At 51.7% G+C, this 21,822-nt stretch overlaps 1 protein-coding gene across 1 annotated transcript; it reads right to left on the reverse strand.

Annotated features, from left to right (window-relative positions):
- Positions 1 to 1,694: 1,694 nt before the first annotated feature.
- On the reverse strand, positions 1,695 to 20,898 carry LOC146839452 (apelin receptor-like). The gene is made up of 2 exons (XM_085651502.1): positions 18,517 to 20,898; positions 1,695 to 7,450 (listed from the first exon to the last, which is right to left on the reverse strand). The coding sequence occupies exon 1, from the start codon at positions 19,738 to 19,740 to the stop codon at positions 18,529 to 18,531; it is 1,212 nt and encodes a 403-aa protein (XP_085507628.1). The 5' UTR covers positions 19,741 to 20,898; the 3' UTR covers positions 1,695 to 7,450; positions 18,517 to 18,528.
- Between the last annotated feature and the right edge of the window lie 924 nt (positions 20,899 to 21,822).

Here is a 21,822-nt window from a genome sequence, read left to right on the forward strand (position 1 = left end):
CCTCCACAGAACATTGACAGATCCTTTAACGCTGACCTCAGGTGGTCCCCTGTAAGGTAAGGTGAGGGGGCACCCATTACCCATTCCCTAACTGCCTTGCTGCTTCTCAGTGTTTTATTTGTTTGCAGCTGGACAGCCCAAGGAGGGTCCATTTAGGTGAAGGGAGTGCCCCCTCACACCCGCGACCCGTGGGAGTTTCATTTACGCCCCTGCACTGCCCACCACCAAACATCTTGGTTGCCCAAGGCCTCGTCCCTCTTCCGGGGCCCTCGGCAGACTGTCCACTCCGTGGGTTTGCAGTAGTGTCCGGCTCCTGTGGGTCAAGGGCCAACAGCAGTACTTGTTATAAGGTTGGCCGTGCTGCCGGTCAGCCCCAGTCCATGAGCAACTGGACCAATCAGTCCCGTTGTCTTACAGTGATTGTGCAACCACACAGATCAATGTTTGCACTCTTCAATAAAGTACAATAAATACCTTAAAATTAATAATAGAATTATTTTCTTGAAAAATTGGCATGTTAAAGATTCCATTGGGTTCATCAACTTTTTCAAGGTAATACATGTATAACTTCTATAGATGCTCAGTCACCTTTTTCTTTACCTATTTCTTATGCATCTAAATATCAGTCTTTAAGTTCATTGATCCGATCAATTTGTAATCGTTTGGCTCATATTTCTGCCCCTTCATCTTCACCTCCTAATGTTCTTTCAGTTTTATCTCTTTCTCTGTCTGCATCCCAGTGTACAAACGCTTTACTTGTTCTCCAGTCACTTGAAATAAAACAGAGGTAGAACTTTCCTGGGAACGTGACCTCCAGCTTTCCCTTTCCTTTCTTGCTTCGAATAAGGTCTGGATTAAAACTAGGAAATCTCCTAGACCTGCCAACCCTAAAACGTTTTTTTTTGTTTACAACAGACTTCTGCTTACCCCTGCTTTATTACATAAAATAGATCCTACTCTTTCTCCCTCTTGCTGGTCTTGTAGTACGACTCCAGTAGACTTAAAACACGTGCTATGTATATGCCCTCATATCCACAACCTTTGGAAACAAATCAATAACATTTTCAATACACAAATCCCTTGTGCTTTCGTTAATATATTTCTAGGTAGTGTATCTGATGGCAGGGACTCTCACTCAAACAACTTTCATATTATAGATTTACCTCTTGCGGTTGCTTTCCAACAGATTACCAGGGCATAGAAAGATACTTCCACTATTTGTTACCGCGCCTGGTGGTACGGTGCTGGTTATAACCACAGATTAGATCGAACATATGTGTATCCCATTACCCTTGCGATGGAAAGAGATTTCCTGCGGTCCCCCATCACTCATTTCCGAGACTCATCTGCAAATACAACACAAGTTCATAACCCCCGAGTTGGAGAAGTACCTAAACCCCATGATAATGTTTATTACTATATTTCATTTCAAATGTTATGTAACTCTTGTATTGAATTTCTTTCTTTGTGCTATTTGTTAGGAATTAGTAAGTATATAAGTGGTTATGTGAAACTAAATATAAACGAATGTCTTTTATTCCCTTCCCCCTTTTTTTTATCCTCCCCCCGTATTAAGTTTACAGCCTTATATAACTCGATTTTATCTTGTATTTCTGTATTATATTGAGAAGTTTTATATCATATCAATAAAATCTCCGTTTCAACTAAAAACAAAATGATGCTACCACACAATATTTCTATTAGCTTTTTTTGTTTTATTCGATATTTTTCTAAAAACATACATTTCAGTGCAACTCTTGCCATTAAAAATGGTAAACGAAAGAAAAACAGAAAATGAACAAAACCGTCAGATTAAGGCAGTATTTACATAATCCAGGGCTGGAGCCTGGGGAGGTGGGGGGGAGGGGAGGCGGTCCTGCTGCAGTGGTCTTGGGAGGTGTGTGGGGAATGAATCTGCAGAGAGGAGAGTGAAGTGGGGCTGGCTGGTCGGTAGAAGGCAGTGCCTGAGGCCCAGCAGACAGCTTAGGGCAGGGACCGAGGGACTGAGATTGTGATAATGGTGTGCGAAATCACACACAAATATTCACGCAAACTGCAAACATTTGGATTTGCAAAATGACATTTGTAGTATTTTACATCGAAGTTGAAAGTGGGTGCATGCTTTACATTAAAGTCACTCAAGGTACTAGCAGGTGGAGGGCTTAGAGGAGAAAATGTCTTCAGCAAGACAGTTTCTGCTCGTCTGTCTCCCATGAGACATTCTCAGCTGTCCCATTGTAAAACGTGCAAAATGTCACATCTGCAAAAATTGAGAAATGTCATAAATTTCTCATAATTTGAATATATCTACAAATGTTGTGAGGATCCTAAACATTTTACAGAAGCCTATCTAGAAGCAGATATGCACTGGTGCTACAGCGACCTCTACTGGACATTCAGGGTACCACACTGATAGGAATACTGGGGTGATGAACGGAGCTGACAGGCATCAGTACAGCAGGGCAGGAGAAGGCAGTCTCTAAGGGAGCAGGCAGAAATATACTGATACTGCAGTGACACCTACTGGACATTCAGGGTACCACACTGATTAGAATACTGGGGTGATGAAAGGAGCTGACAGGCATTAGTACAGCAGGGCAGGAGAAGGAAGTCCCTGAGTGAGAAGGCAGAAATATACTGGTATTGCAGTGACACCTACTGGACATTTAGGGTACCACACTCATTAGAATACTGGGGTGATGAACGGAGCTGACAGGCATCAGTACAGCAGGGCAGGAGAAGGCAGTGACTGAGGACCTGAGGGAGACATCAGGAAGATACCGGTGTAACTCATGAGACTCACTCAACAGTCAACTGCAGCACAGACACCCCTCACCATGGGAGAGTGTCAGAGGTACTACTGGAGCTCGGGAGACCCTCTCGGGTGCAGCTGAGACAAACTAATATGGGTGAGTGAGTGACAGAGGGATTGCTTGATCTAATGAGACCCTCTCCAGGTGCAGCAGAGACACCCCTCACCATGGGAGAGTGTCAGAGGTACTACTGGAGCCCGGGAGACCCTCTTGGGTGCAGCTGAGACAAACTAACATGGGTGAGTGAGTGACAGAGGGATTGCTTGATCTAATGAGACCCTCTCCAGGTGTAGAAGAGACACCCTCGCCATGGAAGAGCGTCAGAGGTACTACTGGAGCCCGGGAGACCCTCTTGGGTGCAGCTGAGACAAACTAACATGGGTGAGTGAGTGACAGAGGGATTGCTTGATCTAATGAGACCCTCTCCAGGTGCAGCAGAGACACCCCTCACCATGGAAGAGCGTCAGAGGTACTACTGGGGCCCGGGAGACCCTCTTGGGTGCAGTTGAGACAAAATAACATGGGGAGTGAGTGTCAGAGGGATTGCTTGAGCTCACGAGACCCTCTCCAGGTGCAGAAGAGACACCCTCGCCATGGAAGGTCGTTAGATGTACTTCTCGAGCTCATGAGACGCTCTACGGGTGCAACAGAGACTGCCCCCTACCGTGAGAGAGTGCCAGGGTTAATACTGAGGTTCCTGAGGCCTGCTCAGAGAGCAGCAGAGAGCCCTTCGGCAGCGGAGAGTGTTCGAGGGAGGGCTGGAGCCCAGGAGACCTTCTCCCAGTCCCGCAAAGACTACCCACCCGGCAGGGGAGACTGTCCGAGGTTCTGCTGGAGTCCAAGAGCCCCCCCTCAGTGTGCCAAAGAGACCCCTTTAGAGGGAGAGACTGTCAGACCCTCTCCAGGTGGAGCTGAGACACCACCTTACCATGGGAGAGTGCCAGAATTACTGTTGCAGTCTATGAGACCCCCTTAGTGTGCAGAACAGACCCCTTCATAAGGAGAGAGTGTCGGAAACTCTCCAGGTGCAGCTGAGACACCCCTTACCATGGGAGAGTGCCAGAAGTACTGTTGCACTATATGAGACCCCCTCAGTGTGCAGCAGAGAGACCTTTAGAAGGAGAGAGTGTCAGAGGTACTGCTGCAGTCCAAGAGCCCCCCCCTCATTGTTCAAGAGACCTCCCTTCCGAGGGGTGGGGGTGTCAGAGGTATCGCTGGAGCCCACAAGACACACTAGATGTGCAGCAGAGACACCCCCTCAATAGCAGAGTGTCAGTGGTACTACTTGAGTCTACGGGACTCACTCTGGGTGCAGCAGAGACACCTTCCCCATGGGAGAGTGTCAAAAGAACTGGTGGACTCTATGAGACCCACCTCAGTGTGCAGAACAGACCCCTTCATAAGGAGAGAGTGTCGGAAACTCTTCAGGTGCAGCTGAGACACCCCTTACCATGGGAGAGCGTCAGAAGTACTGTTGCACTCTATGAGACCACCTCAGTGTGCAGCAGAGAGACCTTTAGAAGGAGAGACTGTCAGGTGGTGCTAGAACCTATGAGACCTCCCCAGTGTGCGAGAGATGTTTTAAGGCATGGGCCAAGTGGGCTCTGGCCCAGGGCCCCTGCCTTTGAGGGGGCCCCTGGTAGAGCCAGCTCTGTTCTGCAGTCTCATTCTAATGACCTTGAATAATTCTTTAATTAGTTGTTTTTAATGCAGGTGATGTGTGAGAGTTATTACAGACATTTTGCAGAGTAATGTTGAGTTTATGTAACATACATATAAAAATTTTATTTTATATCAAAACAGGCCCTCACATATGAGAAATGGGAGGGGGCCACAGAGATTATTGGCGGTAATATTAGTGAGCTGTTGCTGCGCGACAATATGGAAAACACGTCACTATCCCTGAATATTGGATGTAAACACATTTAGGGGTATATTATCAAGACAGGCGATAAAATGTGAAGGACATCTAACCTGAGCTTCCATAGAGCACATTATCAAGCCCATTATCGCCGCTTTAGCGGCCGTTTTCTGCCGCTAAAGCGGCGATAATTGTATCTCCTGCCTTGATAATATGCCCCTTAGTATCTGGTCGCGTGTGCCCCTGCACTGTAAGTTACCTGGCCAAAGAGGGCACGAAAGAGCTGAAACTGGATCATATTATCCAAGCTGTTCCATACAGTTGCCCCTAAAATAGGTTTAGCCCCGGCCCCCCAAATCCTTAAGATGTCCCTGCAGTGTACAGCAGAGACGCCCCTCACCGTTGCAGAGTCTCCGGGCTACTGCTGGACGCACGAGACCCTCTTCGGGTGCTGCCGAGACGCACACCCCCCGTGCGACACTCCTACCCCGAGAGAAGAGACCGCCCTTCACGCTGAGAGGGTTTTTAGACGCCCAGCCCTCTCTGCGGCCCCCATTTGCCTCGCGGACCCCCGGGCGCGCGCCGGCTCAGTCCAGGCTCCTGTCATGTTTACGCACCTCGGCCATAAATTCCTGCTCCGTTTGGGTTCATTGACGGGGATGTGTGAAGGCACTCCAGGGGTCCCGGAGGATTCAACTCAAGAGTGAGCGAGACAGAAACGGGGGGAATGAAGGAACGGGAACTGGGGGATGAGGGGGCAAATTAAAGAGAAAACTAAACAAATGTGGAAGGAGAAGAAAGCACGGGAGGAATTAAAGCAAGATCGACGTATGCAAGGGAGGTGGGGCTAGGTAAGGGGGCGGGGGGGGGGAGGTTAGCGCAAACATTTGGCAGGAGAGGTTTCTTGCACCTCCGTGTAAATTCTCGAGTCTGTAGTGTATAAGGGATCGCGTTTCCCTTCTGCTGTGTGCGACTTTGGGGGGGGCGGGGGGGGGGGGGGGGTACCAGAAAGCTCTGCCTTTTATAATCCACCCGATGGCTGAGGTTCCTGTATAGTGCGCCCTTCCGACTGACTGGCATCTAGGCGCTTAGGTGGCATTAGGGGACCACTGGAAACTGCAGGGTTGAAAGCACCAAAGACTTATTCACTCAGAAGTGCAGGACTTATCAAACTGCCAACGTGTGGGCGTTCTGGTGACTGGGTTATGATAATGCAGACTCCATGCCCATTCAATCGTTGGCCTATCTGCTAGCAGAACTAAAAAGTGCCAAATATATGTAATTTGTATGATAGTTTGACAACATGGACGAGAACATACATCAACAATGAAATAGTAGTCTACGAATCAAATCTGCGCCATGAGTGACTGAACCCCCCTGCCCCCCCATCGCCGGTTTCAGAGACACCAGTTGACTCAGGAGTAGGTGTCCTTCACAGGTTCATCATAAATTGTCTTCTGGGCATCCAGTGCTCTCAAGAGTAAGTCAGTCTTTGCCCTTCACCCACTGACCTCCCTTCCCCTCTTAGTGCAAAATCCAGGACAGGACCCTGGATGGGCCGGTCTCTGCCCCCCCCCCCCCCCAACACTTCACTTTCTGTTTTCAGAGGGGTGCGGCCGGGTGCCCCTGTGCCCAGCAAGACAGAGGCCCGGGTTTTGTGAGGGGGTTCATGGAGAGTCTTTGGTGGGGTTGGTTTAGTAAGGACTGACGGTCAAGCCTGTGGGACGCCAGCACGGCAGGGTTCTAGGTTCGACCGGGTTCTGCTGCACCTAGTGTGGGCTTCTGGGCGCTGCAGTACTTTGGTGTCCAGCATGGGAGGGTTCTGGGATCAGGAGGGTTCTGGTGCCAGCGTGATAAGGACCTGGGTTCAGCAGTGCTGTGGTGATGGCATTATTTTGGTCTAGATGCCATCGGTGACCACCATACCAGTGGCCTGGGCTCAGAGTGGGTCTGTGACCTGGACTCAGAGGGGGTCTGTTGCCTGGATTCAGAGGGGGTCTGAAGCTCAACATGGGGAACAGTCAACAATCTAGACTCAGTCGGTGGCTTGGACTCAGATGGGGGTTGTCACCCGAACTCAGAGGGGGTTTGTGACCTGGATCAAAGGGGGTTTGTAACCTGGATCAAAGGGGGTCTGTGACCTGGATCAGAGGGGGTCTGTGGCCTGGATCAGAGGGGGTCTGTGACCTGGATCAGAGGGGGTTTGAAGCTAGCCCACCATTGCCAGTGGCCTGGGCTCAAAGGGGGTCTGTGGCCTGGACTCACTGCAGCTTTTTAGTCCACAGTTGTGTTGTGTATCCAGTGGGTTCTGGTGCCCTCTATGCCAGGATACTTGTCTGGCGGGCGTGTGCTGTCTCACATTCCAGTGTGCTAGGTCCTGCGTGTTTCTCGGTGTGCCAGGGGTGCAGGGTAAACAGCGATCTGGCGCCTGGCATGATACCTTCTGCAGTGTGCTGGGTTCTGCTGGGCTCACGTGTCCAGCACGGTTCACTTCCGGGCTCTGCTGGGTTCTGGGGTCCAGCACGGTTCATGTCCGGGTCCGGCTGGGCTCACGTGTCCAGCACGGTTCATTTCCGGGCTCTGCTGGGTTCTGGTGCCCTACATGCCAGCGGTCCAGCTCGGCGTATGCCCAATGTTCTGCACTGCAGGGGCCCGGGGCCAGGCACATATAGCGTCCAGCAGGACTCCGGGTTTATAGCGCCTGTTGCCGCATCCATAAAAGGCTTCGTGGTTGTCTGTGCTGATTCAGCTGGACGGACAGTGGGGGGCCAGTAATCTGCAAAGAGAAACAGTGAGGTCAGATCTATAGACACAGACAAGAGGGGCAAGAAGTGAGCAAACACTGGTGTCAACATGGCGGCGGAGGGGGTGTGCAGGGCCACACACACGGCGGAAGAGCAAATGGGTAGAGTGCTGGGGGTGGGAGTACAGAAGCAGAGTGCTGGGGTGGGAGAGGGGCAGAGGGCCCCACTGGCACACACTGCTTTCAACATGGCGGCGCTTGGGGGGGGGGGGGTCACACACACGTGGAAAGAGCAAAGGCGCAGAGTGCTGGGGAGGGGGGATAGAGGTACCCTGACACACACTGCTCTCAACATGGCGGCGGAGGGGCAGTGGAGGGCCACACACACGGAGAGGGTGGGGGGGGGGGGGCAAGGTCGCAGAGTGCTGGAGAGGGAGGGTGAGGTGTACCCTGGCACACACTGCTGTCAACATGGCGGCGCTAGGGATGGGGGAGGGGAGGGTCACACACACGTGGGAAGGGCAAAGGCGCAGAGTGCTGAGGAGGGGGGATAGAGGTACCCTGGCACACACTACTGTCATTTGCCAACATAGCGGCGCAGAGCCGAAGGCAGGAAGCGCTAGGGAGGGGGTAAAGCTGGGGTGCGGGGGTAAACGTTGGTAGAAGGTTTCTGAGATCTACAGTTCTGGGCCTTTGAGCAGATCAGTGGAGCCATATTTATTGTAAGCCAAAAAAGGGGGTGCCTGGTATTCAGAACAAAGGAGTGGGGGTTCAATAAATGTGTGAGGGGGTCTTACAGCAGGAGTCATCTGTGTGATATCAGTGTTGGGTTATTAAATACGCCCCTACACGCTTATTGTGGCGGAGTGTGCCCGCAGACTTCCACCGCTCTTTGCACGGGTAGAAAAGGGCTGGCACCCTTCATGAATGGCGCTTGCATTTTTATTGATGGAGGCATGTGCCACAAAATACAGCTAAAACAAAAATGGGAATAGTTTAGGACATGCAAACCTACTTGGCCCCAAACTGTGAATGGATTTAGCAATCCCTAATAACAGGACAACACACATATAAGGCACTACATTCCTAAACTGCACGAGAAGAAACGGATAACAATGTTTCAACCTTCACTTCATCAAGTGGACCTTCTTCTGGATGTTGTGTTCCATTGTGTTACTTTATTTTATGACGAGACCTATGGTTTAACACCCCAAAAGAATGAGTGAAAAGCAGCTCTGGAGCTTATAAAGCCAGACCACAAAATCCCTTTTTTTATTTCAGAAGTTGGAGCTTCTATTTATGCCTCTTATGTGCACAACCTTTGATCTTCGTTTACAGGAACATGCAGATGAGAAGAAATGTGATGTCAGTCCGTTCTCTGATAGCAAGGGCCTGTTATGAAACACCGTCTATTATAAGACCCTCCTCTGACATCAGAACCCCCAATATTATTATATGGACCTCCTCTGACATAAGAACCCCCAATATTATTATATGAACCCCCTCTGACATAACAACCCCCAATATTATTATATGGACCTCCTCTGACATAAGAACCCCAATATTATTATATGAACCCCCTGTGCCATAACAACCCCCAATATTATTATATGAACCTCCTCTGACATAAGAACCCCCAATATTATTATAAGAACCTCCTCTGACATAAGAACCCCCAATATTATTATAAGAACCTCCTCTGACATAAGAACCCCCAATATTATTACATGAACCTCCTCTGACATAAGAACCCCCAATATTATTACATGGACCTCCTCTGACATAAGAACCCCCATATTATTACATGAACCTCCTCTGACATAAGAACCCCCCATATTATTACATGGACCTCCTCTGACATAAGAAACCCCAATATTATTACAAGAACCTCCTCTGACATAAGAACCCCCCATATTATTACATGAACCTCCTCTGACATAAGAACCCCCAATATTATTACATGGACCTCCTCTGACATAAGAAACCCCAATATTATTACAAGAACCTCCTCTGACATAAGAACCCCCAATATTATTACATGGACCTCCTCTGACATAAGAACCCCCAATATTTTTATATGAACCTCCTCTGACATAAGAACCCCCAATATTATTACATGAACCTCCTCTGACATAAGAACCCCTAATACTATTACATGGACCTCCTCTGACATAAGAGCCCCCAATATTATTATATAAACCTCCTCTTATATAAGAACCCCCTCTCTTATACGAACCTCGTCTGACCTATGAACCCCTTTATCTGACCCTCCTCTAAGATAAGAACCCCCAATATTATATGAGCCTCCTCTTTTGTATGAAGTCTTCTCTGATATATGAATCCCCGCTGTTCTATGAACCTCCTCTGATTTAAAAACAAAAACCTGGTGTTGGAACCTCCCCTCTGATATAGAAGCCTGTGCTAACAAGGGCCTGCTATAAGAAGTTCCCCTGTTACAATAACTGCACCCCGATATAATATGGATACCGCCTCTTCTATACAGAGGTGCTTTGCTACCTGGAAACTCTATTAGAGACACACGGGAGAGGGATATAAGAACCCCCTTTCCTGGAAAAATCTTCACCGATAACAAAGATATGGTGTAAACACCTCCTCTGTTACAGGGGCTCACTCCAACATAAGACCCCCCTCTGTTACAGGGGCTCGCTCCAACATAACACCCTCCTCTGTTACAGGGACTCGCTCCAACTAACACCCTCCTCCGTTACAGGGGCTCGCTCCAACATAACACCCTCCTCTGTTACAGGAGCTCGCTCCAACATAACACCCTCCTCTGATACAGGTGCTCACTCCAACATAAGACCCTCCTCTGTTACAGGGGCTCGCTCCAACTAACACCCTCCTCCGTTACAGGGGCTCGCTCCAACATAACACCCTCCTCTGTTACAGGAGCTCGCTCCAACATAACACCCTCCTCTGATACAGGTGCTCACTCCAACATAAGACCCTCCTCTGTTACAGGGGCTCGCTCCAACATAACAACCTCCTCCGTTACAGGGGCTCGCTCCAACATAAGACCCTCCTCTGTTACAGGGGCTCGCTCCAACATAACACCCTCCTCTGATACAGGTGCTCACTCCAACATAAGACCCTCCTCTGTTACAGGGGCTCGCTCCAACTAACACCCTCCTCCGTTACAGGGGCTCGCTCCAACATAACACCCTCCTCTGTTACAGGGGCTCCCTCCAACATAACACCCTCCTCTGTTACAGGGGCTCGCTCCAACATAAGACCCTCCTCTGTTACAGGGGCTCACTCCAACATAACACCCTCCTCTGTTTCAGGGGCTCGCTCCAAAATAACACCCTCCTCCGTTACAGGGGCTCGCTCCAACATAACACCCTCCTCTGTTACAGGGCCTCGCTCCAAAATAACACCCTCCTCCGTTACAGGGGCTCGCTCCAACATAAGACCCTCCTCTGTTACAGGGGCTCGCTCCAACTAACACCCTCCTCTGATACAGGGGCTCCCTCCAACATAAGACCCTCCTCTGTTACAGGGGCTCGCTCCAACATAAGACCCTCCTCTGTTACAGGGGCTCGCTCCAACATAAGACCCTCCTCTGTTACTGGGGCTCGCTCCAACATAAGACCCACCTCTGTTACAGGGGCTCGCTCCAACATAAGACCCTCCTCTGTTACAGGGGCTCGCTCCAACATAAGACCCTCCTCTGTTACAGGGGCTCGCTCCAACTAACACCCTCCTCTGATACAGGGGCTCCCTCCAACATAAGACCCTCCTCTGTTACAGGGGCTCGCTCCAACATAAGACCCTCCTCTGTTACAGGGGCTCGCTCCAACATAAGACCCTCCTCTGTTACTGGGGCTCGCTCCAACATAAGACCCACCTCTGTTACAGGGGCTCGCTCCAACATAAGACCCTCCCTCCTCTGTTACAGGGGCTCGCTCCAACATAAGACCCTCCTCTGTTACAGGGGCTCGCTCCAACTAACACCCTCCTCTGTTACAGGTTCTCGCTCCAACTAACACCCTCCTCTGTTACAGGTTCTCGCTCCAACATAAGACCCTCCTCTGTTACAGGGGCTTGCTCCAACATAAGACCCTCCTCTGTTACAGGGGCTCGCTCCATCATAACACCCTCCTCAACACCCTCCTCTGTTATAGGGGCTCGCTCCAACATAACACCCTCCTCTGTTACAGAAGCTTGCTCCAACTAACACCCTCCTTTGTTACAGGGAGTCGCTCCAACATAACACCCTCCTCTGTTACAGGGGCTCACTCCAACATAACACCCTCTTCAACACCCTCCTCTGTTATAGGGGCTCGCTCCAACATAACACCCTCCTCTGTTACAGGGGCTCGCTCCAACTAACACCCTCCTCTGTTACAGGGGCTCACTCCAACTAACACCCTCCTCTGTTACAGGGGATCGCTCCAACATAAGACCCTCCTCTGTTACAGGAGCTCGCTCCAACATAAGACCCTCCTCTGTTACAGGGGCTCGCTCCAACATAACACCCTCCTCAACACCCTCCTCTGTTATAGGGGCTCGCTCCAACATAACACCCTCCTCTGTTACAGAAGCTTGCTCCAACTAACACCCACCTCTGTTACAGGGAGTCGCTCCAGCATAACACCCTCCTCTGTTACAAGGGCTCACTCCAACATAAGACCCTCCTCTGTTACAGGGGCTCGCTCCAACTAACATCCTTCTCTGTTACAGGGGCTTGCTCCATCATAACACCCTCCTCTGTTACAGGGGCTAACTCCAACAAACACCCTCCTCTGTTACAGGGGCTCACTCCAACAAACACTCTCCTCTGTTACAGGGGCTCGCTCCAACATAACACCCTCCTCTGTTACAGGGGCTTTCTCCAACTAGCACCCTCCTCTGTTACAGGGGCTCGCTCCAACATAAGACCCTCCTCTGTTACAGGGGCTTGCTCCAACATAACAACCTCCTCTGTTACAGGGGCTCGCTCCAACTAACACCCTCCTCTGATACAGGGGCTCCCTCCAACAAACACCCTCCTCTGTTACAGAAGCTTGCTCCAACATAACACTCTCGTCTGATATAGGGACCCCCTCTGGTATGAAAATGTGCTCTCGTGAGAGAAGGTTCTTGCGCACTGTCGCCTCCATTTAAGAACCCCTAATAAGGGAACCCCCTCTCACAAAAGACCCGCCTCTGAGAATAGAAATGTCTTTTCAGAACAAGAAGATCCGATATCCGATCCCCCTCGGGTCAAGAACATCCCCTGACCATAGACAGATCTCCCCAGAACAGGATGCTGTGATATTTGAACCTTCTTCTCAGGCTGGAAGATCTGCTCTTGGAACCCACCCTGGTTTAAAAACCTCCTCTGATCATAGACACGTCCTTCCAGAACAGGAAGGCCTGATGTTGGAACCCCCTCTGCTTGGTGACCCCCCTCTGAGAATAGAAGGCTGTCTCATGCAGCACATCAAAACCTCCTCTGATACAAGACACTCTCTGATGAAGGAGCCTCCTCTGAGAATAGAAACGTCTTCTTGAGAGAGGAAGGAAAACACTCGAACCCTCTGTGGCATCAGAGCCTCCTCTGAGAATAGAAACGTTTGCTTAAGAGAGGAAGGACTCGAACCCTCTGTGGCATCAGAGCCTCCTCTGAGAATAGAAAGAAGAGAGAGGGAGATCTCATATTAGACCTCTCTCAGGATCAAGACAATCATTTGATGATGTAACACTCTTCCCAGAACAGGGAGGCAGATATCAGAACCCCTCTGGTGTAAGAACCTTATCCTATCATAGAAACTTCTGAGCACAGGAAGCTCTGATATTGGAACCCTTTCTTGTTATCCCAGCTCCTTTTGCGGGGCTGAGCTCTTAAAATGTTGGCTCCGAGGGATAAAAGCTTCACCTCCTCGGCAGAGCGTCTCTCCCTCTCTGGGAGTCTTGCCATAAAGTGAAAGCAGACAGCAGCATGTCACTCCCCCTGGGAAGAATCAAATGTTTCATGAAGGAAATTAGTACTCAGGCTCAGTGCTGATTTTGTCCAGTAGGTGGGGACGTCGCATCACTTTTCCTGGCCAGTTTGCCATAGGCTAAATAAAAAGAGGATGTATTAACATTTAAGGATTTCATGGGGTCGTTTCTCTAAGGGAGATCTGGAGATGGGTGGCAAGGAGGGGGCGCTGTGACTGGGACCACCCCCTCTGAAGTGCCCCTCAGACGTTCACAGACCTCGCAAGGTGTGAGGGGCTTGACACGTCTACGACTACAGGCTTATTACAGGATATTCATTATTTTTCCTGAGTGCGCTGGTGTAGAAACAAAGAACATGGAACAAAGGTAGGTTGAGTATGAGACGCTGTGGATTCTGAAAACTGAAATAGTAATTATTAAAGGACCCCCCCGTAACCCACCCAGCTCTCCCTCCTGCTCCCTGTGCGGCCAGGGTGTTAGCTGAGAGCTTTGGGGGACCCGACGTAGGGACCTATTCAGTCACTAAACATTCACCCAAAGCAGGCGTCCTGCGCACGAGTTCAGGGACTGGGAAGAGTCGGTTGGATTCTTAGGCGCGATGTAACGAGGCGCTATGAGAAGCAGAGGGGCGGGTGCAGCAGCGTCAATCAACCTTCGAGGGCTAATGGTTTTGGTGCCGAAAGTTGACGTCAGCGCCGAATATTAATGCGCCAAAGCGTTTTTTATTTTGATTTTCTTTCCAGCGCAAAACAGTAAGTCGAAGTAGCGCAAAGTGCTGGTTTGCGTTACTCTGTGTCAGGGGAGCATTTCATGGGTTCTACATGGGCGTTCCCCTGCTACCAGTCATGCTCTTTTTGATGGTAAACCCTATCTTCTAACAATACTGGACAGGGGTTTGTGCCAAAAATGAACACCGCTCTGAAGCAGCCGTAAAACCGAGAAACTGACCTTTCTGTTCCAAAATTCTCCTTTCTTTTCTGACTCTGCATGCGTGCTGCACTGTACCAGACACATGCCAAGGGGGAAGTTTTACAGCTTGCCTAGGTATAGTATTTTGTAGCGGAAGGGCATCATTCCAGTACAAACCCATGCTAGACTCACATAGACACCCATGCACTATGGTGCAAACGTGTGTGGCGCACGGCAGCCTGATTGTGCGCCAGTGCTAGGGAGAGGGGAGGAGAGTGTATCTCTGTGGATATGGCGCTGTCCTTCTCGCTCCTTGTCACGCAACGCAGCGCAGCAACTTTGGGTGCTGTGCTGCGTTGTTTGCCAGGGTCGTAAATATGGCTCGAAAAGCCCAAGCCTCTTAGAACCCCAAGTAAAGCCGGGGCTCCATACACAGTCTGATCAACTAGAGGCACGCAAAGTGAGTGAAAGTCACGCAAAGTGACGCGCCTGTAAGTGGAGTTCCAGTGTGAAACGTAAAGAGGGGCAGGCAGCAGGGACAACGCAAGCATGGTCTTTCATTTCTTCAAACATGCAGGGTTGTGTTCCTGTACAGGCGCACGCCAGTGCATGTTTATGTTAGTTTCAAAGAGCCCACAGCCTTCTCAAAACCTTACAGTGTGAAGCCATATAAGTGTGCTTGTAACACATTCTGGATAGATCTAATTTATCGATACATATATTAATTGTTTACATGTCTCTGGCTTCATCTCCTGGAGGAACTTTTAGAGGGCCCGTCGCATCTGGGTTTCCTTAGAGGCTTTTCACATGGCAGGAAAACTAGGCAGCTCTTAAAGCTTTCACCTAAGCAGCCTGAGAGATGTGTGAATGCCTGTCTCCCATCAGCAGCAGGCCTGCTGCCCGAGTGACTGTGTCTGCCTGTCTCCTCCTATCAGCAGCAGGCCTGCTGCCCGAGTGTCTGTGTCTGCCTGTCTCCTCCCATCAGCAGCAGGCCTGCTGCCAGAGTGCCTGTCTCTGCCTGTCCCCTCTCATCAGCAGCAGGCCTGCTGCCCGAGTGCCTGTGCCTGCCTGTCTCCTCCCATCTGCAGCATGCCTGCTGCCCGAGTGCCTGTGTCCGCCTGTCCCCTCCCATCAACAGCAGGCCTGGTGCCTGAGTGCCTGTGTCTGCCTGTCCGCTCCCATCAGCAGCATGCCTGCTGCCCGAGTGCCTGTGTCCGCCTGTCCCCTCCCATCAGCAGCAGGCCTACTGCCAGAGTGCCTGTGTCTGCCTGTCCCCTTCCATCATCAGCAGTCCTGCTACCCGAGTGCTTGTGTCTGCCTGTCTCCTCCCATCAGCAGCAGGCCTGCTGCCCGAGTGCCTGTGTCTGCCTGTCTCCTCCCATCCGCAGCAGTCCTGCTACCCGTGTGCTTGTGTCTGCCTGTCCCCTCCCATCAACAGCAGGCCTGGTGCCCGAGTGCCTGTGTCTGCCTGTCCCCTCCCATCAACAGCAGGCCTGCTGCCTGATTGCCTGTGTCTGCCTGTCCCCTCCCATCAGCAGCATGCCTGCTGCCCGAGTGCCTGTGTCCGCCTGTCCCCTCCCATCAGCAGCAGGCCTGCTGCCCGAGTGCCTTTGTCTGCCATTCCCCTTCCATCAGCAGCAGTCCTGCTACCCGAGTGCTTGTGTCTGCCTGTCCCCTCCCATCAACAGCAGGCCTGCTGCCAGAGTGCCTGTGTCTGCCATTCCCCTTCCATCAGCAGCAGTCCTGCTACCCGAGTGCTTGTGTCTGCCTGTCCCCTCCCATCAACAGCAGGCCTGCTGCCCGAGTGCCTGTGTCTGCTCTAAAACAACAAAAACAATGCAGGTGCCAGTACTGATAGTCCTTAATAAACAAGTTAAAATACGGCGCAAGACCACTCATCAATGACAGCCGGATCTATTGAATAGTTTTTATTTTAGATAATTTTTCTTATTTAGTATTATCTTTTTTTAAGAATCACATTTCAACAATTATATACTATATTACCAAAACATGACCATACTTTTTACAAAAACGTACAAAAGAACAAAAGTCACACAATCTGGAATAATCTCTCCAATCTCATTCACACCAATTCACGCACCCACAAGCTTCCTACCATACTAATATCATGCCACACTCACTCAACTCATACAAACTCCCTTGGTCTGTTGCCAACTCAATCACTTAAATAGACCAAGGTGCCAAACCCAACAACATACAATTTTGGCTACTAGTCTTTGTGCACGAACCAAATTATAAACCTTCCAATCTAAACAGTACAGACTTCACAAAAATGCACAACAACCAATCATTTTACAAAATGTTTGTTTGGCAATCAAGAACGCCAGGTCGACGTGTTTCGAACCCTCTTCAATATAGGGTTCTCCTCAGGACCAAACAGTACATTTCTTTGCACCTCGAGATCTTCAAGACAACTGAAAATCTAATGCGGGTTTTTTGTCAATAATGCCTGGGTCGTGTCAAAGTTTCTAAAATGCTGCGTGGCTGATTGATGGCAACGTTTCTGAATCCAAATTGCAGGCAAGTGAGGTAATTCAACTCAAGTCCTCACATTCACTTGGAGAGAAGTCATGTTTTCGCTTTCATATCCGACTCTTCTCAGGATGGAATCGGTAGATTCAATGCCACTTCGATTTTTCTCCGATTTTTCTTCTATTGGGGTCTGGTTTACTATCGTGTCGCATCCATGCGAATTCGCCCGTGTTTATAGCCTCAACCAGCAAACGAGCTGCTCGGGGCGCTGCTGCAAGGCAAGCTGAGGTGCGCCTGGCTGGGTGTCTGGTCCTCGGATGGATGTTTGTATGCATACGTCGTGGGCGGTTAATGCGCTGTGATGAAGTGTTCATTAAAGAGCTGCGCACAGAGCACATTTAAAACACCACGGGCAGATTTACAAGCCCCTTGCGTCACTTTTCCCATGTTAAAAGTGGCGCAAAAGTGGCGCAAGGGGCTTGTAAATCTGCCCCCACATGCGTTTAAAATATCCCGGATCTAGCACCAAGAAGCAGCAGAGAGCGCTTCACATAGCACAGCTGTACATATCCCGGATCCACAGCTGTACATATCCCGGATCTAGCACCAAGAGGCAGCAGAGAGCGCTTCACATAGCACAGCTGTACATATCCCGGATCCACAGCTGTACATATCCCGGATCTAGCACCAAGAAGCAGCAGAGAGCGCTTCACATAGCACAGCTGTACATATCCCGGATCCACAGCGGTACATATCCCGGATCTAGCACCAAGAAGCAGCAGAGAGCGCTTCACATAGCACAGCTGTACATATCCCGGATCCACAGCTGTACATATCCCGGATCTAGCACCAAGAAGCAGCAGAGAGCGCTTCACATAGCACGGCTGTACATATCCCGGATCCACAGCTGTACATATCCCGGATCTAGCACCAAGAAGCAGCAGAGAGCGCTTCACATAGCACGGCTGTACATATCCCGGATCTACAGCTGTACATATCCCAGATCTAGCACCAAGAAGCAGCAGAGAGCGCTTCACATAGCACAACTGTACATATCCCGGATCCACAGCTGTACATATCCGGGACGTAGCACCAAGAAGCAGCAGAGCGCTTCACAAAGAATACGTTCACTGTAGCAGGGCACCGCAAATACAAGTGCTTTTATTGAACGCTATGGTGTGCGAGGTGCAAATAACACCACGCCACGGAAAATAGGGTGGAATTGGGACACGTGACGTCACTAGAGCAATGCTGGTTTTTACGTAATTACACATTTATGATTTACGACGTACATGCATTAGACTAGAGATAATTGTTGGCAAGTGAAGAAAAACATGTTTCCCCTTATTATGCTAAATACCAAAAATAATTTTAACCTAGTCACCATTTCCTGGGTTAATCACATCAATGAGCTGCTAGATTGTAGCTGACGACACTGGGAACCCCGCATATTCTCAAGAAGGGAAGGGCTCTCCCCGGGAATCCAGCGTGACCAGTTCCAAATGTCACTGGAAAATTCAAACTAATTCTAGATACATCTCAGCCCTGGTCATAGGTGTCTAATGGTGTCTAATGGTGTCTGCTGGTTGCAGAATGGACTATTTCTAACAAGCAGAACTTCCTTTGCTTTTTTCAACTTGACTTACATAGTCTAATGTCCAAAACCCCACCTGCTTCTACTGCCCAGTAGAAACCATTAAGAACTGGTCTCTTGGTTAAGGAGCAATCAAGGGTACAGGACTCTTCCTTACCTGCCTCTGGGCTCAGACTTTGCATGGGATCAGCGTCTCCTCCGTCGGGGTCCCCGGGGGCACCTTGGTTTCTCCAGACTGCTTGCCGGCATGGCTGCCGGAAGAGAGGCTGCCTGACTTGTCGTCCAGGCGGGAGCCTGGCCGGATCTTCAGCAGTGGCCTCAGCTTGCCGCAGGAGAGCACGGCCAGGCACTGCTCGCGGAAGCGGCTGTCGAAGAAGGCGTACAGGAAGGGGTTCAGGCAGCTGTTGACGTAGGCCACGCAGGTGGTGTAGGGGTGGATGTTGCTCAGGAAGGCGTGGAAGCCGCAGGACCAGGGAAGGACCTCGAGGTCCATCAGGAGGTAGATGATCTTCACCAGGTGGAAGGGTAGCCAGCAGGCCGCGAAGCAGGCCACTAGAGTGGAGATGATGCTGAGGAGACGCCTCTTCCGCAGGCCTTCATGGCGCTGCTTCTGGAAGTGGCTGGAGATGGTCCGACCGATGAAGACGTAGCAGGTCAGCATGACGGCGAAGGGTGCCACAAACCCAAGAAGGGTGGACAAGATGCTTAGACTGACCATCCAGTGCAATTCAGTGGCTTTGCCGGCCACGCTGGCGTAGTCCATGAGACAACTGGTCTTCTCCGCTTGCTCCTGCCCAGGGCCCGTTCCACGGAACACCAGCACTGGTAGGGCAAGTATGGCAGCCAGGACCCAAAGCACGCCTGTGGCCACCAGGCCGCTGATCCGTGAGCGAATTCGCCCATTGGTCAAGGAGTGCACAATGGCAAGGTAGCGGTCGAAGCTGAGGCAGGTGAGGCAGAAGACGCTGGCATACATGTTCAGGGAGGTCAGGTAACTGCTGAGCTTGCATGCCAAGGAGCCAAAGGGCCAGTGGTAGTTCAGGGCAGTGTAGACTGCCCAGAGGGGCAGCGTGACCACAAAGGCTAGGTCGGCCAGGGCCAGGCTGGCGATGAAGGTGTCCGCTGAGCGCCTCTTCTCAGGGTTGCGGTAGATGGTCCAGAGCACAAGGCCGTTACCTGAGATGCCCAGGAGGAAGACGAGGATGTAGATGGTGGGCATGAGTACGTGGGTGGGCGTCCAATCATTGTACTCACACTCAGTCTCATTGTCGTGAGGGTTGTAGCTCATGCCATCTGGATAGTTGTAGTCACCCTCATATCCACTGTCCATGCTGGAATTGTGCAGTTCACTCATTGCCTGTAGGCCCTGCCCGTGGGTCATAGCGGCGGTTCAACAAAAAGAGGGCTTTGACTAAAGCGAGGACGCCTTCTCCAAAATCGAAGCAGGCCTTTCCTGGTGGCCTGAAACAAATCAATGTACTTCTTTCCTGGTGGTCTCCTCAAGAACCACGAAGTCCTCTCTTGGGAACTTCTTCCCAAAGAGTGGGCCCTTTAGGAGGGACCTCCCAGATCCAGGGAGTCCTCCTCTCAGATCCGGGGAGTCCTCTCACATCCAGGGAGTCCTCCTCTCAGATTCAGGGAGTCCTCTCAGATCCGGGGAGTCCTCCTCTCAGATTCAGGGAGTCCTCCTCTCAGATTCAGGGAGTCCTCCTCTCAGATCCGGGGAGTCCTCTCAGAGATCCGGGGAGTCCTCTCAGATCCAGGGAGTCCTCCTCTCAGATCCAGGGAGTCCTCCTCTCAGATCCGGGGAGTCTTCCTCTCAGATCCGGTGAGACCTCTTCTCCAGAGAGCTGGTCTCCGAGCCTGCTGATCGCCTCCCCACTCACCAGCCCTCCTGGCCGCGGCCCTTCTTGGTTTGAACCGCGGGTTCAGGTGTCCTTGGTTTCCCTTGAGGTGCCGGCTCGCTTCCGAGAGGCTTTCCTCGTCCCTTGTTTGTCTCGGTCAGAACCGCCTGTCCCGTCTCTGGATGCACTCTCCGTCCCTTCGCTGGACTTTCCGTCGCCCCTCGGTCTCACTCTCAGGCTGGACACTCGCCCCTCCTCTGTCTCCTGTGCTCTGGGTACCAGCCGGTGGTATCAGATGGGGGTAGCTCCCCTGGCCTCTGTCCCTCCTGCGGTCCGGGGTTGTCCCTCTGAGCCTCCAGTGCCTGACCACCCGTGCTCGGGGTCCTTCCACCTCTCCACTGTCTCCTGCAGGGACCTGGAGACTGAACTGCCCTCTCTGGTGGTCTCTGTGCTAAAGATGCCTGACCCAGCCCCTTCCGTGCCATAAGATTAGCGGGGTCTGAAGGCACACCCCTTCCCCGAGCCTCACATCTTAACTTCTTCCCCCCATCACCACCGCCTCGTCTTCCTCACACCTCCTCGGGGAGCCGTTAACCCCTGCAGTGCTCTGGGCACTCACAGATTTCATCTGTAGACATGACATACAGACTGCCACTGCCTGGCCCGTCAGCCCGCACTCTGTCCGTGCTTCCCCTGCCCTGCCTGGCCCGCCGGCCCGCACTCTGCCCGTGCTTCCCCTGCCCTGCCTGTCCCGCCGGCCTGCACTCTGTCCGTGCATCCCCTGCTCTGCCTGTCCCGTCGGCCTTCACTCTGTCCCTGCTGCCCCTTTTCTGCCTGTCCCGTCGGCCTGCACTCTGTCCGTGCATCCCCTGCTCTGCCTGTCCCGTCGGCCTTCACTCTGTCCCTGCTGCCCCTGCTCTGCCTGTCCCGTCGGCCTGCACTCTGTCGGTGCTTCCCTGCTCTGCCTGTCCCGTCGGCCTGCACTCTGTCGGTGCTTCCATGCTCTGCCTGTCCCGTCGGCCTGCCTTCTGTCCGTGCCTCCCCTGCTCTGCCTGTCCCGTTTGCCTACACTCTGTCCGTGCCTTCCCTGCCTGTCCCATCGGCCGGCACTCTGTCCGTGCCTTCCCTGCCTGTCCCGTCGGCCTTCACTCTGTCCCTGCTGCCCCTGCTCTGCCTGTCCCGTCGGCCTGCACTCTGTCGGTGCTTCCCCTGCTCTGCCTGTCCCGTCGACCTGCCTTCTGTCCGTACCTCCCCTGCCCTGCCTGTCCCGTCGGCCTGCGCTCTGTACGTGCCTTCCCTGCCTGTCCCGTTGGCCTGCACTGTGTCCGTGCTTCCCCTGCCCTGCCTGTCCCGTCGGCCTGCACCCTGTCCTTCCTTCCCCTGCTTCTCCCTGCCTTGCCAGTTCTCCGACTGTCCCCTCTGTACGTGCATGTTCAATTCCTGCCATCTCACTGCCAGTGGTTTTAATTGACGCAAACTGCCTGCCAGCTATCTGGCTTAGTTGGTCTTTTTCTGCCTGTGTTCTGAGTACCCTCTAATCCTCTGGCCAGAACCCTGCCAACCTTCTGCCCCCATCTTGCGAGAACCCTGCCAACCCACTCCCCCTGCCTGCCAGAACC

This window comes from Triturus cristatus, chromosome 4_1 (genome assembly GCF_964204655.1).
Source record: "Triturus cristatus chromosome 4_1, aTriCri1.1, whole genome shotgun sequence".
Classification (NCBI taxonomy): domain Eukaryota; kingdom Metazoa; phylum Chordata; class Amphibia; order Caudata; family Salamandridae; genus Triturus; species Triturus cristatus.

What these genes read in the sequence shown, in the direction of transcription:
- LOC146839452 (XM_085651502.1), bottom strand. Translation starts at nt 19,740, where the DNA reads ATGACCCACGGGCAGGGCCTACAGGCAATGAGTGAACTGCACAATTCC.